General features: G+C 48.3%; 1 protein-coding gene across 1 annotated transcript; it reads right to left on the bottom strand.

Moving 5' to 3' along the window:
• Window positions 1-2,717: 2,717 nt before the first annotated feature.
• LOC123104992 (cadmium/zinc-transporting ATPase HMA3) lies at window positions 2,718-6,053 on the bottom strand. The gene is made up of 6 exons (XM_044526950.1): window positions 5,509-6,053; window positions 5,020-5,375; window positions 4,667-4,922; window positions 4,126-4,591; window positions 3,849-4,054; window positions 2,718-3,767 (listed from the first exon to the last, which is right to left on the bottom strand). The coding sequence occupies exons 1-6, from the start codon at window positions 5,750-5,752 to the stop codon at window positions 2,845-2,847; spliced, it is 2,451 nt and encodes an 816-aa protein (XP_044382885.1). The 5' UTR covers window positions 5,753-6,053; the 3' UTR covers window positions 2,718-2,844.
• Window positions 6,054-17,143: the final 11,090 nt, after the last annotated feature.

Genomic DNA, 17,143 nt, shown 5'->3' with positions numbered 1-17,143 from the left:
AATGTAATTAATTTAATTTAATTAATTAATCAATTAATATTTTATTTTTGTTTTTATTTAGAATCTTTTTTAATATTTTATAAATCGTTCCAGGGGGCTGGGCCCCGCGTGTCATTGGCCCTAGCGTCCAAACGGGCGCTATCGGGCGTCCGGGCGCCGGGTGAGGCCATAGCGCCTGTTGCAGGGCGCCGTTGGGCGCGTGCGGGGCACCGACGACGCGTGGTCACCGGACAGCAGAGCGGGGCGGCACCAAGCGCGGCCAGCAGGTGGGGCCACGATGGTGCGGGGCTAGGCAGTGGACGACCTGTCGGTGCAGATTAGCGGCGGCACAACAGCGGCGGCTAGCAGCAAGGGCAGCAGCGCAGAAGCAGCAGCAGCAGCGCTGCAGCGAGTGCAGCGGGTAGGTAGGGGCACATGCCTGCGAGCAGCGCGGGACAGGGGCGGCGAGCACAGGCTGTGCGGGCGAGCGTGGTCTGCGCAGGGAGCAACAGAGGGCGGTCCGAGGTAGCGGCAAAGGGCGGCGCAAGCGGGCGGTGCGGCCGCGGGACGAAGAGCACGACGGGGGGGTGCGGCCTGAGCGCGAGGGCGGCGGGGAGGGGCGTGGTGACCGCGGGCGTGGCCGGACCCGGTCGGGGGCGCGGTGGCCGCGACGCAAGAGAGGAAAGAGGGAGATGGGGAAGGAGGGGAGGCCTCACGGGCGTTGACGGGGAGAGGGTCGGCATGGCTCGGTGTAGGCCACCGGGGAGGAGGTCGAGGAGGTCCGGCGTGGAGGAGACGGGGACGACGGGGCGGCGTCGCGGCGTCGGGGAGGCGGGCGCAGTCCGGTGGGGAGGACGGCGGGGATGCGGTGCAGGAGGTTGGGAGCCGCGAGGAGGAGGCCGGGGGTGGCGGTGCTCGGCGCCGGCCGGTGGCAGCCTCTGGGGAGCGGCGGCGGCAGGGGCTAGATCGGGCCCCTCCCCGATCCAATCCAGCGAGAGAAGGGGGAGGTGAACGAGAGAGAGTGGGGGGCATGGGTGCGTGGGGATGGTTAGGTCACGGGGGGTGAGGGATATGGGGAGTGGGGATGGCCGGCCTGTGGGTGGCCTGGTAGCCCTTTTGGGCCGAAAGGCCCAGGGGAGGGGGTGTCTCTCTCTTCGTTCTTTTTTTATTTTGTTTTTACTTTTTACTTATTTTTCTTTATAGTTTTATTTTATTTTTAGTTATGTAAATTAAAATAATTGCACCTAAATCAGTAATACTAATTATAACACTGCCACAAAATGTTTAACCCCCAAATAAATTACTTTAGTATTTGACAAAATAACAAAGACATTTAAATAATTGTTTTTGCTGTTGTTTAAATCACTTTAGTGCATTTATATATTTTATGAAAATGTGTTTTCTATGCCATAATTACCTATGCATTATTTGGCTCACCCTGAACATTTTAGATTTTTCATTTGAAAAACTTTTATCGTTTTGCTTGATTGTGTTTTGAATTCGAACCAGTTTCGAACTAACGCAAGATTAGCAACAGTAATTGAGGTGACGTGACATCATTAATAGAGGTTTATTGTAGCTTGATTATCCGGACGTCACATCACTTGATCCCTCTTGGTACATCTTCTATGCTTTGTGTGTTGATCAACTTGATTCACTCTTTGACTTAGTCTTGATCAACCTCTCGCATGACCAATCTTTAGGTAATTCCTTAAATAGCACCTTGGTCATTGCAAACTCTCCTTGAAACCAACAAATGGACTCCAAGAAAAACCTATGAACAAATCCTTCAAATATAACTCAAGGCAACTATTAGTCTATAGAGATTGTCATTAATTATCAAAATCAAACATGGGGGCACCGCATGTTTCTTCACATAGATACAGGGAGAGGGGCCTCATGTAAGCCCCATGGGATCACCGACAGTAAAGCTATATCGGGCATTGCATATGTTACTTGGGAGAAGAAAATAACAATTATTTTCTATCTCATAACCTAAAATAAAGAAAGTGACGTGACAACGGCGCACACTACCTTCTAGTCGCTACGATAACAAGATTAATGATTCTAAGCATCATAGAGATTGCAAGGATGTATGTACTTGTAATGAGCGGACATATGTTTCATGATAAAATTATGCGAAAAGGCGACTAAATTTAACTCAAACCGATCGTATGTTATTTCCATACTTAAATACGCAATGCACATTTGTTTTTCGACAATGTAAAGCAGGAGCTCTATCAATTTCGTTAATTAAGATAGAAAAGAAATCAAGTACAAAGGTTATTTACATGAGAGTAGCTACTTCTATAAACTACATGATGGGCAGCATGGCCACGACCAACCTTTGCTTTCCAATGTCCTCCTTTACAAGAAAAGCAATATCTACCACGACGGAGGAGGAGTTCTAAAAACTAGGATGGTTACGCTCTTTTTACACGTGCCCCCGCACGATTCCACTTTCATATATTCATCGACGTCGCCTGAAAATTTAATAGTCTTGTGAAGTCGCAGTTAACTGATACTTGGTTAAGTTTCAGTACTTGTGAGATCTTACATTAAGATCCGTGCAATTTTTTTAGTTTATTATTATTATTATATGTTATATCATTTGATTGAGACTTAAGTCTCGGTCCACTTAAACCTAGACGCATCCAAAATTTATGGGTAAGTTGATGTTCTTAACCGTTAGACTAAGATCTAACTGACCTCGGAAAAAAATTAAGATCCAACAGCCATTCTTCTTTTTCTTCCTTCTACATTTCTCTTTCCATAAATTTAATTTACCCAAATTACAAATTCAGTCAACTATCGTGATATTCACCACGGGAGCCATTTTCTTGCAAGCTTCCCTTGCTACCTGTTTCACGGGGAGCAGCATCCTGCCGACACGCAGCTCGATGAATATTCGACCTTTTTTGCCGGCGCACACGTCGCGGCCGTCGGCCCTTCACGCTGCTCGTCGACTCGTACGTCGATGGCAACCGAGTGCTCAGGAGACCTGCTTGGCTTGTGGCAGCAATGGCAGCCTTTCGGTGCGTCGCCGCCCGTCTTTCCAACGCTTTTAGTGGCAGCGTCCGGTGAAACGGCGGCGAGCTGAGACCTTCTCATCTCCAGCGACCTGGCGGTGGCGCGGCACGCCTCCTCCTTCCCGCGGCGTCTGCGCCCCTCCCCCAGCAGCAGCATGCTGTTGAGCACGACGAGCAGGCACGTCCCCACGTCGGCGAGGACCGCCGCCCACAGCACCGGGCGCCAGGCGACCGCGAGCGCGAGGACGGCGGCCTTGGCGGCGACCGAGGACACCATGTTGACGGCGATGGTCCGGCGGGCGCGCCTGCCGAGCCTCACGGCCTCGGGGACCCTGAGGATGTCGCTGGACATGAGCGTCGCGTGGCTGGTCTCCATGGCCGCGGCCGAGCCGGAGATGCCCATGGAGACGCCCACGTCCGCCGTCGCCAGCGCCGGGGCGTCGTTCATGCCGTCGCCGACCATCATCGTCGGCCCAGCCCTCGCCTTCAGCGCGCCCACCAGCCGGACCTTGTCCTCCGGGAAGAGCTCCGAGTGGAGCTCCTCGAGGGCGCCGCCCAGCCGCTCCTGCGCGTGCACCGCCGCCTCCGCGCTGTCCCCCGTGAGCAGTACTGAGCTGATGCCCATGGACGCCAGCTCTCGAATCGCTTCGGCCGCGCCGGTCCGGCAGTCGTCGGAGAGCGAGAACACCCCGACGAGGTCCCCGTCGCAGATCACGTAGCCGATCGAGACGCCCTTCAGACCATTCATTCTTTCTGGAACTGCAAGCAAGAAAATTTTCTTCTCAAACTTCATTGACCAAGCAAAGCACCAAATGTATGTTTGCTCTGCTCTCAGCTCACCTGTCTGACAGGAGGATCCCCTCGCCAAGACCCTCTTGTTCCCGACGTAGATGCGCTTCCCGTCGATCTCTCCGTAGACGCCCTCGCCGGGAAGGATGCGGAACTCGGCGACGCATTCCGGTTTCGGCTGGATGGATTTCGACTGCGCGTGCTCCACGAGCGCAGCCGCCATTGGGTGGCTGGATTTGCTCTCGATGCTTGAGATCCTGCCAAAGAAGCTCCCATTTCAACACGAGTTTTCATCGGTGAAAATTTCAATGCTCAGAGGTGAACATACCAGTAAAGAAGATGGCTCATCTGAACCTTCTGTTCGACCACATCGAACATGTCGACGGTGAACTCCCCTCTGGTGATGGTGCCGGTCTTGTCGAACGCCACGGCCCTGATCTCGCCCAGCGACTCGAGGACGTCCCCTCCCTTGACGAGGACCCCCATCCGCGCCGCCGTCAGGAGCGCGCAGAACGTCGCGACGGGCGTCGACAGCACCAGCGCGCACGGGCACGCGCTCACCAGCAGCACCAGCGCCAGCCTGAACCACCGCTCCGCGTCGCGCGCCCCCAGCAGCGGCGGCAGCAGCGCCACCCCTGCTCCGAGAACCACCACGGCCGGCGTGTAGTACTTGGCGCAGGAGTCGATCAGCCGCTGCGTCTTGGACTTGCTCTGCTGGGCCTCCTCCACCAGCCTCTCCATCTTGGCCACCGTGGAGTTCTCGGCGAGAGCCATTGTTCTCACGGCGATGTAACCTGCATGACAGTAGGCTCAGATCACCGCAAGAACGTCGCTGCCTTCAAGGAGAAGAAACAATCCAGTTTTGGTACCGTCCAAGTTGAGCGTGCCGGCCCAGACCTCGGACTGCGGTTGCTTGGGCACCGGGTACGACTCGCCGGTGAGGCTCCTCTCGTCGACCTCACTCTGCCCGTCGACCACCACGCCGTCCACCGGCACCATCTCCCCTGCTCTGACCGCGATGACGACGCCCACACCGATGTCGCGAACGTTGACGACCTCGCCCGTCTCGGCGAGGACTGCCTTCGGCGGGATCATGCTCATCAACGACGACATCCCGGCGCTGGCCTGACACCACATCACACTTTGTGTTAGGAAAATTCATATTGATTCCTTCGATTCGATCATGGAAAGTAATTTAGGATCCACACTGTAATTGTATTACCTTGGTGCAGGCCAGGGTCTCGAGCCACTCTGCGGTGGTGAAGAGGAAGACGATGACGCCTGCCTCCGTGTAGTCCTTGAGGGCGACGGCACCGGCGACGGCGATAAGCATGAGGATGTTGATGTCCAGCGCGAGCCTGCTGGCGGCGGCGAGCCCTCGGAGGACCATCGGGGGAGCGCCGGCGCAGGCCGCCCCCAGGGCCAGCCACTGCAGGGGAAGCAGGAGCCACCTGAAGGAGGACGCGAGGAGGAGGGCGCCGCAGGCGACGATGTACGGGCTGGGCCGTCGGCCGATGAACCCGCTGCTGCCGTACGCTCGCACCGAGGCTTCCAGGCCCGCCCCGTTGAGGACCTTCACTGGTGCGTTTCGGAGTCCGGACAAGGCAACAAACACGTTGAGATCGACTTGTAATTAAGCTTTATTTCATGGAGATTTTGGGTTCAGATCAGGGTAAGTAAGGTCAGGAGAGGGGACGGATTGATTGGTTACCAATACGGGACTGCGAGACGGCGGCGGGGTCGTGCTCGACGACGACGGTGCGGGAGGGGACGACGACGGCCACCGCCCTCACGCCGTCGAGCGGCGCCAGCAGCCGCTCGACGAGCGCGACCTCCGCGGAGCAGCACACGCCCAGCACGTCCAGGTACGTCTTCTCCCACTGCCTCCTCGCCGCCGCTTCCTCTGCCAGCAGGCTCGCCTCGAGCGCCGGGTACGACTCGCCGCCGCCCATCATCGATGATCCAGAGACGCGGGCGGATGAAGATGAACAGCAAGAAACGAAGCCAAAGGAGAGATTGCAAATAAGTCAACGACAGAGCCAGGGATCGATGGTTTGGAAGAGGAGCAGAGGTTGAGCTACAAAATGCACGCAATCCTGCGTCAGTGAAAGCGACGGCGGGCACTGACAGAAACAAGTCTTGGAATTTGGTGAACTCAAATCCGGCAAAGCATCGATTGTTCCACGAGTTCAGGGTGAGAGGACAAGCTCCACAATGCACCAAGCGCACCGGCCAACACCGCACACCCAACATAAAATGCACCGGAGCCCGCATATCTTGTAAGCTACTAACGGCAAGACGAATCAAATGGACGGCCTCAAATGTGTGCCCTTGAAATTCTCTACCTACTATCATTAGTTTTTTTTTAACACAGTACAGACGCAAGCGCTCATATATGTGTGCATACACTCATTTCTATAAACGCACACACGCACATCCTACTCCTATGAGCACCTCTAAAAGACTGAGCCGACATATCATCTTGAAATTTACGAAGCTATCTATCATTAGTTGATTAGTACTAGTTCTCCCCGATTGGTCATGAAACTTTACATAATTTTGGACCATTTATGCTTTTCTAAACATTGGTTCACATATTGTTTGTTTCTATGGCTAGGGCTATCGATGGGCTGAATGTCATGTTTCGAGCTATCAGCGGATTGTAACGATACATAACTAATTGTTAGAAATAATAATAAGAAGAAGAAGAACGAATTTATTGATGATTTAGAATTTCCTGTTTATAGTTTCTTAACAAATTTAACAACCATCACCACCCGCGCGCGTCAACCCATGGTGGCCCTTATTATTCCTCGGAGGCATAGCTCCCTCGTATTGCCCCTCTGCCCAGTTGGACAGGGCAGGCAACGGTTTGAGTATACTACTCTCTTCGTCTCAAAATTCGTGTCTTACATTTGTCTAGATACGGATGTATCTAATACTAAAATATGACTTGGTACATCCGTATTTAGACAAATCCAAGACAAAAATTTTGGGACGGAGGGAGTATATACCATGTTTTTTGTGAGCCCTATTGGGTTTTCATCCATATACCTGTGGCGTGGGCTGTCCTAGATAGATCCCTAGTTCATGCAGAGTAGAATGATTTTGTCGGTTTCTGGTTTTTCTTTTACCTTTTTATTTTCTCCATAACTCCCTCTCTCTCTCTCTCTCTCTCTCTCTCTCTCTCTCTCTCTCTCTCTCTCTCTCTCTCTCTCTCTCTCTCTCTCTCTCTCTCTCTTTCTCTTATATATAAAAGTATTTCACAAAAAATAAAAAATAAAAATCTAGTGCGTATTTATTTTTTTTTGAAAAAAATATTAAACACATTTTGTGAAAAGGTTCATCATTCATCTTTAAAAAATCATATATTTTTTATAAAAATCATCATCTACTAAAAAAGTTCATCGCATTTAAAAAAATCATTATGTATTAAAAATGTCCATTGTTTATTTTTCAGGAAAACTGTTGAGAAATCAAAAAATGGTAACCATACATTTAATAAATATTCGTCATGTTTATTTACAAATGTTCATTGTGTTTAAAAAAACTATCACATATTTTTTTAATTGTTCACCACATCTAAAAATATCCATTGTGTTCAAAAAGGTCATCTACTATACAGAAAAGTTCAACGTGTATTTAAAAATACACGATGAACACTTTTGTTGATGAAAAGTTTCTAGATATAGGATGAATAACTTTTTAATAGACGGCTAACATTTTTAATAGACGACAATCAATTTTAAAATACACGGCAAACATTTTGTGATACATGTTGAATTTTTTAAAACTACATGCTAAGTACATTTTTGCAATCACGATCAAGTTTTTCCATGAAAATGATTTTTTAATACATGATGTTTTTTTTCTGTAAGATGCTGGCCAATCCCTTGTCTAACTGAGACGAGCGGACGCTGATCTCGCAATAAGTGAGATATAGTATAGCAATCGGGGAGCTCTTATACGCCGCTCTTTGCGGCAAGCATGCACCTCCTTCGCAGGGCTGGCCCATTGGCGACGCAAGCGTGCGCTTGTAGTGATGGGGAGAACCACTCTAGTGATTAGCGAACTGAAGTGCTGCAGAACACACTGTAATGAACCATGTTGTGGCATACACTTCTATAAATTTCTAGACCCTTTTTGAAAGAGTGTACTTTTGAAAAACGTGAAGAATTTTAGAAAATAAATTGAACTTTTTAAAATTGTGAAGATTTAAAAAAAATCTGAACTTTGTTCTGAAAACAAGAAAAATATATAAAATTAAAAAAGATATTTTGACAAAATGCTAATATTTTTTGCAATTCCAAGATTTTTTTAAAACATGATTTTCTGATTTTTTTTTAATTCGAAACATTTGTTTAAGAATGTGATTTTTTTAAATTCCTGAAAATTATTTTTTGAACGGTTGAAAAAAATTGAATTTAGAAACATTTGGCGAAGTTTCTGAACACTTTTTGAAAAAAGAAATGGTAGTGCGAATCACTTGCAATTTGCCGAATTGTGCGGTAAATAGGAAACTACTGCCTAGTATAGCATCCTTGGGAAGGCAGGCAGTGGAGATCGATCCTCTGGGTATTAATCCTGTAGTAGTCGCCGACCCAAGCACACCCGTGTCTTGCGTTCAGGCCGTGGCGGTCCAGGCCCACCATACTTTAGCTGAAAAATTGCACAAAAACACGGAGTAAGAATTGCCTAAAAAGACACAGTAAGCTTCCCTCAAAAAGAAAAAAAACAGAGTAAGTCCTCTTTAGAAAAAAAACAGAGAAAGTGACTTTCTTTTTACATGAAAGAAAGAGACACGAGGGATTGGAAGAGAGGATTTCAAAATTAGAAACTGAAACGAACCACGGCGAAACACCGAGGTTGCCGCACGTAAACCGCGGTGGCCACGATCCAGTTTATCCACGCGGCCCCTTTTTGACCGACGCCCGCTTGCATGTGCAATAATGCTCGCTCCACCGCACGCAGCGGGCACCGATCGGGTCAAACACTCGCGAACGTGGCGATCGAGCTAGGTGCTGCGCGATGCATGGAGCGCCGTCGCTTAAATTAAGTAACCTAGATAGATTTCGACCCGAGCAAACAAACAAACGCTCTGTGACAAGGCTGTCTTATTGCTCCATTTGCCCGACGTCCCGGTGATGTACTCCCTCCGTTTCTTTTTAGTCTGCATATAAGGTTTGATCAAAGTCAAGCTTTGCATAGTTTGACTAACTTTATATTAAAAAATATCAACATTCACAATATGAAATCAACATTTTCAGATGCACCGTGAAATGTATTTTTATATTATGTAATTTAATTATTGTAGATGTTCATATTTTTTAATAAAAATTTGGTCAAACTTTGTGTAGTTTGACTTTGACCAAAACTTATACGCGGAGTAAAAATAAACGGAGGGAGTATCTTACAGCCCCTCCACTACCGGTGAGATGCCGATCCTCCGTGCCATCATTGGACCGTGGATTTGTGCTTCAGGCCGTGCATGCATACACGCATTAATGGCCCCTCTCCGAAAATCTTCATGGGACAAGCTAGCATCATACCGCACGGTAGTAATTAGTAAATGAAAACAAATTGTTGATGGAGGAATTGTGCATGTTGGTCGTGGAACTAATTAATTGTTTAGATTAAGAGAGGCATGTAGTAGATGAGAGGTCTTGGTAGGACAGTGAGGCCTGTAATCACGAGGCGCGCCACAAACAACAGCAACGTTGCAACGCCTGAAAGCAATACCTACCTATGTTGGACGGCGAACGTGTCAGCCTAGGGAGCGCCTCCCTCCCCCCCTCGTACGCACCCACGACCAACCGGCGCTAGCCAAGCTTCACGTGCCGTGCGTCCTGGATCGACACGACACCAGATCACTAACCATCCTTCCGTTCCGATAGTGTGATCGATGTTGCTTGGAGTGGAGACCGATCCATCCGTCCATCCATCCATGCTGACAAGTACTCCTACTTGCTTACTAAGTAAGCACACTCGATGAGTTCTTTTTGGACTAGATAGCCATGTTTGGCCTAGACTAGGAAATGTTTCACTGGATCAACAGGAGGAGCAAGGCTTTAGTCACAAGCTTCAGCCTTCAAGCTTGCATGACAAGCAGCCATCTCGCTCTGATCCGATGGTGCTTCTGCCATGCTCTTTGCCAGTAATAACAATCAACCACGGACATTACTGTACACTGCCCATCCTTGCAAGTTCCAATCCAACGGGTCTGATCAGAGCAACCGGCAAAGCTACGTCTATGCGTGCCTCTTTCACTAGGCTTCGACGAGTGGGTCACGACACGAGTCGGTGGCTCCTGGCTTGGGTCGGCCAGGCTGATCCTGACCGGCTTGTCATTGGGCTGTCTCGCTTTACGTGCCGCGACTCCCGCTTCCGTCCTAGGCTCCGCGCCCACTTTTCGCGTGATCCTTTCTCCACTGGTGAGAACGGGGATGCTGTCATGCTGGGGGCATGGCTCCACTTGCGCCGTGGGCGGGACCCGGCGAGCACGATCGATCGATCGATCGACATGGTGGTGCGTTCAACGGCCCTTAACGTGTCTAACCAAAAACAATCAGGGACCAACGTGCAGCAGCGGTGCCAGATCTGGCTAGTGGCGCCACCGTGCTTGCACTGTAAACCACGACGAACACTCGAAACTTTTTCTCTCATTTTTTTTGCAGGGAACACTCATAACTTTTTTTCATCCTCGTAAAAGTTAACTGTTTATGTATTGCGCTTGTTTGTTTTTGTTAACGGGAGAGGGATCCCCAAACTTTATTTAATACTTCATCCGATTCATATTAATTGTCGCAATTTTAGTACAGATTGGAGGGGGTAAGAAAGATTATAGCAATAGTTACAGCTAAGAACAAATAGAAATAGGAAATTAAACATAAGTACTGGACTTTGCAAGAAGGACCCTAAACAAAGATACTGAATTGCAATGTCCTCAGCACCTTCTCGGATTCCACCTCCCCGTCCTCGGGGATAGAACCACTTGGGGCGACGAAGTTGTCGTAGCAAGAAACCACAACCGTCGGGAAGACGCATCACTGCCTCCCTTTGGGCATCTTGGCCATGAGTAAAGAGAGTGGTCGCCCTTCGGCCAGAAAATTCACCCAAGCGGCGAAGACCATCCAATGATCGTCGAAGACAAGCTTCAGCTAGCGGCACAACTCCGGTGAGGATGAGCTCAAACCTAATCGGCGACATCCAGTAGTCTATCTGGTCCCACCTTGAGCACACCACGACGGTTGGACAAGGAAGAGGAAAAAGAAGAGGGGGTCCTAGATCAGGGACACAACACCACCCTCCATGTGACCACATCCTCGGAAGGAGGAGCTCTGGACAAGAGCCTCAAATCCGGCCAAATCCCTAGCTCTGGCAACTCCTTGTAACATCCCAAAATTTTCCAAATTTTGGAATGTTCTAATTATTACTCCCTCCATTCCATAATATAAGAGTGTAAAAAATGGGATGACGGGAGTAGCAAGTTAATTTTTTCTCAAAGTTTTAAAAACTTTTTGTGGACTTGTTGAAGCTTTATCCCAATTTAGTTGAAACTTACTAAGGAAGCGATAAACATGACTATCCAAATTACGAATTCCATGATAGGAAGATTTTTTTTTCAAGTTCAAACTTTGGTTTTTAGCAACTAAATTACTTTTCAAAAGAGAGGGGATAATATGACTTTCCCAAGAGCAAAGAAAATTATTTAGTTGGACTTAATTGTGTTACTTCTGAGCCATTTGAATATTTTGCCAAATTTACTTGGACTTAGTTGTGTTCCCAGACTTGACATTTGTGTTCGCATTTTTCTGAATTTCTTTCATGCCTTATTGCAATGTGCGTTCAGCAAGAGGAGGCGTTTCCGTCAACTACGAAGACGTGTGTGGCGACTTTATCAATCTCAAGATGATGTGTCAACCCGGTCTCTCGGAGGTGCTCATAAGGATAGGGTGTGCGTGCATGCGTTCATAGGGATGAATGTATATGCCTGTGTATGAGTGTATGCGTCCGTACTATGTTCAAACAAAAAAACTAAACAGTGAAATAAACAGACCAACCAGCGGTCCCCGTCGATTTGAACCGAGGTGGCTGATGCATCCGGACAATCCTAAATACGCCACTGCATGGGCTAGGTTTGGGTACCGAACATGACGAACACATGAACTGGGTTTTGGGATCCGGTTGGGCGGCACTTTTTTGGTTCGAGCAGAATAGGGGTCTGACCGGAAAAACTTTTTCTTACGAAAATGATTCAGATCTATTATTAAAGTTCACTGAAACTACAAATCACCTCAAACATAATAAAAATTACATCGAGATTTCGAGACCGCCGAACAATCACTACCACCGTCAAACAAGCCACTCCCCTACAGGAGTCGGCTTGATCTTGTCAGTGAAGTCTGAAGGAGGAGTAGAGACACCGGGGTTCTCCTCCCCGTCACCGCCCGTCTAAGCGGCGGGCAGAGGAGAGGCAAATCTATTGACTCGTCGGCAAAGTCTGGAGGAGAGAGTACCCTAGCCGTTAAGGGATAGGGGAGAGAAAGAGAAACCCTCACCGGAAATGCTCTTAACTCGCGTTTCAAATTTGTACCTTGAAACACGCATCCACTTTTATAAACGGGATAGAGCTCTACACATTTTTTCTGTCAAAGAAAAAAAAAGCTCTACACAATGTGAAGGAATGGAATAGTCCACCAGTGACTCATCTTTGTGATGCACCATGGCTGACAATTAGACGCGTGCTTATGTCAAGTGGAGCAGCCTATAGAATCTCTCTTCACACACACTCAGAGTAAGGCTGGTCACAATGGGGAGGAACTTAGGAGTAACATCACACACTCCAATACAACTTTGCTTATGTGTCACATATTTAATAAAAAGAGAGGTGCTTGTGGTAACTAGCTAAGAGGGTGCTTGGATACGTTTTAGTCCCATGACTAAAAGTAGTGGGACTAAAACTTGCTAGCATCACCCATGCTTGGATCCAAATACTAAAGAGACTAAAATCAAGTTATTGAGCATTTATTATCCTCCAAACCCTCCAATCCAGAACTTGCATGTGTTAAAGGAGAGGCATTAAATGAGAAGAGAGAGGGCTAATACATATTTTAGTAGGTTTCTTATGACTAAAAAATTTTAGCCTCAAAACTAGTCCTAGCCTCTCTTTAGTCAGGGGTGCTTGGAACTTTAGCCTCTAAAAAAGACTATTTTTAGTCAGACTAAAAATAGTCCCTTGGATCCAAGCATCCTCTAAGTTACCGGAACATCACACACTCCAAGAAACAATGAGTCTATAACCTAATAAATACATTGTTGCATGACACTACATAGATGTTCCTATTCACTGTGAAGGTAGTAACATAGTCTAGGGAAGTGTGTAAGTTACTAGACTATGTTCTTGCCCATTGTGACCAACCTAAGTATATCACCGTCATTACCGGCGGTTGTTAAGACAAAGGCTCAATCAAATAATAAGCGAATGGGTTCTGACATGCGGATGCGAAGGGACACAGCACAACGACTGATTCTATTGACCATGCCACCAGCCTCGTACCTCTCTTTCCGGCCGTGTTTCAGCAAGAAGGCGACTCACATTCGCTTCAAAATGATTGGACTTTGCTAAGTTTCAGCAGAGTGATATACTACTAGTAGTAGTATGCTTCGGGGTAAATATTCTTTTCAAGAACTTTGCAGGAAATGAAAATATATGTTTCGCGGCAAAGGAACTAAATCGCACGATGCTCTTCTAAACTAAATCTTCCTAGGTAAACTTGTGTTTTTTCCTTTCTAAACTAAATCAGCCCCCCTGATTTCCACGGTGTGGGCCTGGGTTTAAATTTTCTTCCAACCAAATTAGGCCAAGTCAGCTAGTACGTAAGTTACATAAAATATTTACGTAGGTGTACAAAGCCCCTTCTAATATTAGCAGGAGTTGTGGATTTCTCCACATGTTTTCAGAGTGACAAGCCAAACTGGGAACTGGTGGTCTAAAATAGTTGTAGTGGTGCTTAACTTTTGCTCGCATACTACATGCTTTTGACGAGTTCTGAACGGGAAGGGCGCAAACTGCATGCAGGCAGTCCATTCAGACAAATCATGTTGGAAAATGGATACCCGGAACCAACCACTAGCCGACCTTCTAGTCTGCCATGCATGCATGTCGAATGCCATGGACCTTTGTTGTTGCAACTTGCAAGGTAAGAGCATCTACAACCGGCCATATGTCTGGACGATCCGCCCAGTTATTGTTGGTTGGGTCATGATTTATGATTTTTTTATATAGACGGATCCCTTAAACAGCCGTCAAACGCTCGGATTGACCGACACCTCGCATATCCAGCCTAAAAATAGGGCGGATATGAGGCGCCTGGGCACATCCATCATGCCGGACCCGGCTCATGCTGGCCCACCCTACCCCACATAAACTCCTCCGCATCCGCTCGCCGGACCAAACCCTAATCACTTCACTCCCCCCCTCCCCCCTCACCCAAGCTCGTCTCCGGCTCCTTCCGGCCGTCTCCGGCATGGCAGGCAGCGGATCTGAGTTCCTCATCTCTAGATTCGTCACCCCAAACTCATCCCACGCGGCTCCGAGGAGAAGATGGCCGCCCGGCTTGCGCTCTGTCGCGCCCGGGAGAACCCCTGTGCACGGCTCGCTCGAACTCCATCAGTCGGGAATCCATTGCGTCGGCCCAAATGGCGCATGGAACCGGCGCTAGGCCAGCTGTAGCTGCCGTGTCGGAGGCCGTGCGGTCCGTCTGGCGTCCGAACGCGTTGGCGGATGCGCAACCCCTCCGTTGGTGCGCCGATATTCAAGACGCACCATCGTCCCACGAGGCCATGGCATGGTGTGCCCGCCGTGCAAGGTACCGGGCACGGGAGGCGGCGGCAGCGCTCGCAACGGCCGACGTCGGTAAGGTGGAGTCGCATTTTCCGGCGCCCCGTATGGGGCATCAGTCCGGGTGATGCAACCGCATCGTGGTGGACGTCGACGGCCGTCTCCTGACGGATCCTGCATCGATCTGACATCCACCGGCACCCAACGGGTTCCAGGCTCCGACGAGGAAGAGTGAGGCATGGGAGACAGTGGCACATTGAGTCTCGTGAGCTGTCTCGTGTCCTATGCACTACTCTACCTCGTCGGCGATCGGACCAACATTTTGAGGAGCGCAGCCGTCCACCGGAGATGGCCAGGGCGGAGCCGGGCGAGCGGGGAGTGGCACCGGCGCCCCGTTTAGATTATGTTTCACGTTGCATGTAATAATATGAATTTGACATTTCTAATTTGAGGTATTCAAATGTAAAATGCATTTTTTTAAGGCGTCCTGCTCTAACTCAAAAGTTTGATTGTCCAACATGCGTGTCGGAGCAGAAATGCCAGACGATAGGCGAGGATTAAAAAGTCGGTATACATTTCCACCGCAAAGAAGAAGAAAAAACTAGCGTATAAAACGATCCACGTCATGAGGCGCGTAAGCGCGCGCAAAGCTTAATTCGACACGGCTCGCACCAGTCAGTTGGCGCCGGAGCGCCGTCTAGGGCTGGACGAAAAGCTCGAAGCTCGTGAGCATAATAAACGCTCGATTATTTGGCTCGTTTCGGCTCGTTCTTGTTAGTTAATGAACCAAGCTAAACAGTGTTTTTTGCTCGTTAAGATTAACGAGCTTAATGATCGAGCAAACGAGTTTCACGAGCTAACTCGTTTAGCTCGTTAAATTTCTAGTAGTTTTTTTTTTGAGAATTTCCAGAGCCCACTAATAGTTTGGCCTGCCTAAAGGCCGAGCGCCCCAGCCCACTTCGGGCCACACGGCCCACACCTCTCGCAGAGACCCAGACCTAGGAGACCTAGAGTCCACGACTCGTCTCCAGTCTCCACGAGTCAGCCGCCAGCGCCAGGAACCAGAGGAAGTGACGAGGGCACAGGGCAGTACATCGGCGGTCGGCGGCCGGTGACCTTCCGGCGTCCAAATCTCCGGTATCCCCGCCCCCGTTCGCCTCTCACCTCGAACATCTCCATTCCCCCAGTCCCGACCTCTTGCATCGATCGTCTCTAACTCTGGCAATCCCCATCTCCATCTGCGAGCCCAGTGCAAGAATGGATGAACGCCGACGGCCAGCACCTTCTGCCACAGCTGCAAGCATGGAGTCGCGGAAGAAACGAGCTGCCTCTGATTGTGCGTCACGGGACTCTCCATCCACCGCAGCACAACCTGATCCTCCTCTTCTTTCACAAGCGCAGAAAAGGGCAAGGGTGGATCCAACAATGTCTGATGTTGATGATGCCAGATCAGCAGCAGTAATTTCCTATTGTGCTCATGTGTTAGATGGTTAAATCTCAACAATTCAGTTCATATGAATGTGTACTCCAGTAGTGTTGTTACTATTTAAATGCAGTATAGACTACTAAATTTTATTTGTCTGTTCCCATTGCAATTTTGTTTATTGATGTCTGATGTTTATAATGCCAGATCAAGAGCAATGCAACTATTTTGTTGATTGCAATTTTGGTATAGAACCCTAATTTCAGTTTCGTACATTGCCATTTTTGCTATACTTTTATAGAACTCTAGTTACAATGTAGATTAATAGAACTTCATCATTCATATTCCTAACCAATCATGGAGTGATGACTTGTTAAATTTGATTATCTAAATCATTCTATTTCTTTCTGGATAGGATGGTGATAGAGAAATGGGTTGAGGTTAACGAAGGATACGAAGAGGTTGATGAGGTAGATGCGTATGGCATGTATGATGATATGTCAGATCCTTCTCAAGGATTGGGTGACAAAGGAAATGATGTACAAGCTGAGGTCAATGACAATGAGAAAACAAAGAGAGGGATAAGGAAAAAGGCAATAGTTGATGTTGGTAATAAGGTTAAGGTGAGGAAAACTAGAGTTAAGCGTGCACCATGGTGGCAGCATTTCAAGGAGGTCAAAGCTGTATGCAAGAAGAAACCAGGGGCGGTCGTCACAAAGGCAAAATGCTTGCATTGTTGTAACTTGTTTGCTTATACTCCAGGGGGAGCAACTACTAGTCTCAATCGGCATGTAGATGTTTGTGCGGACTATCTAAACAAGAAGGGAAGACAACAACGACAAGGTACAATCAATTTGGATCCTGAAAAGCCAGGTGCATCTCTTATAGTGAATCATGAATATGATCATGCACAAGTCGTTAAAATCATAGCAAAGATGATAATTGTGCATGAATATCCTTTTAGGATGGTAGAGCATGCTTGGTTTAATATCCTCATGAGATATATGAATGCATCATACAAGTTCATTGGTAGGAAGAAAATTAGAGCCGAATGCATGAAGGTGTATCTTTCTGAGAAAGAAA

This window comes from Triticum aestivum, chromosome 5A (genome assembly GCF_018294505.1).
Source record: "Triticum aestivum cultivar Chinese Spring chromosome 5A, IWGSC CS RefSeq v2.1, whole genome shotgun sequence".
NCBI classification, from domain to species: domain Eukaryota; kingdom Viridiplantae; phylum Streptophyta; class Magnoliopsida; order Poales; family Poaceae; genus Triticum; species Triticum aestivum.
The sequence above is the reverse complement of the archived record's forward strand: the minus strand, read 5'-3'. Positions and strand labels throughout refer to the sequence as shown.

Bases quoted from the DNA above. Each gene is read 5' to 3' on its own strand.
- LOC123104992 (XM_044526950.1), bottom strand. From the start codon at position 5,752: ATGATGGGCGGCGGCGAGTCGTACCCGGCGCTCGAGGCGAGCCTGCTG. The intron at 4,592-4,666 runs GTACCAAAACTG...ACTGTCATGCAG, and splicing joins CGGCACGCTCAACTTGGACG to GTTACATCGCCGTGAGAACA. The intron at 4,055-4,125 runs GTATGTTCACCT...CTTCTTTGGCAG, and splicing joins ATGAGCCATCTTCTTTACTG to GATCTCAAGCATCGAGAGCA.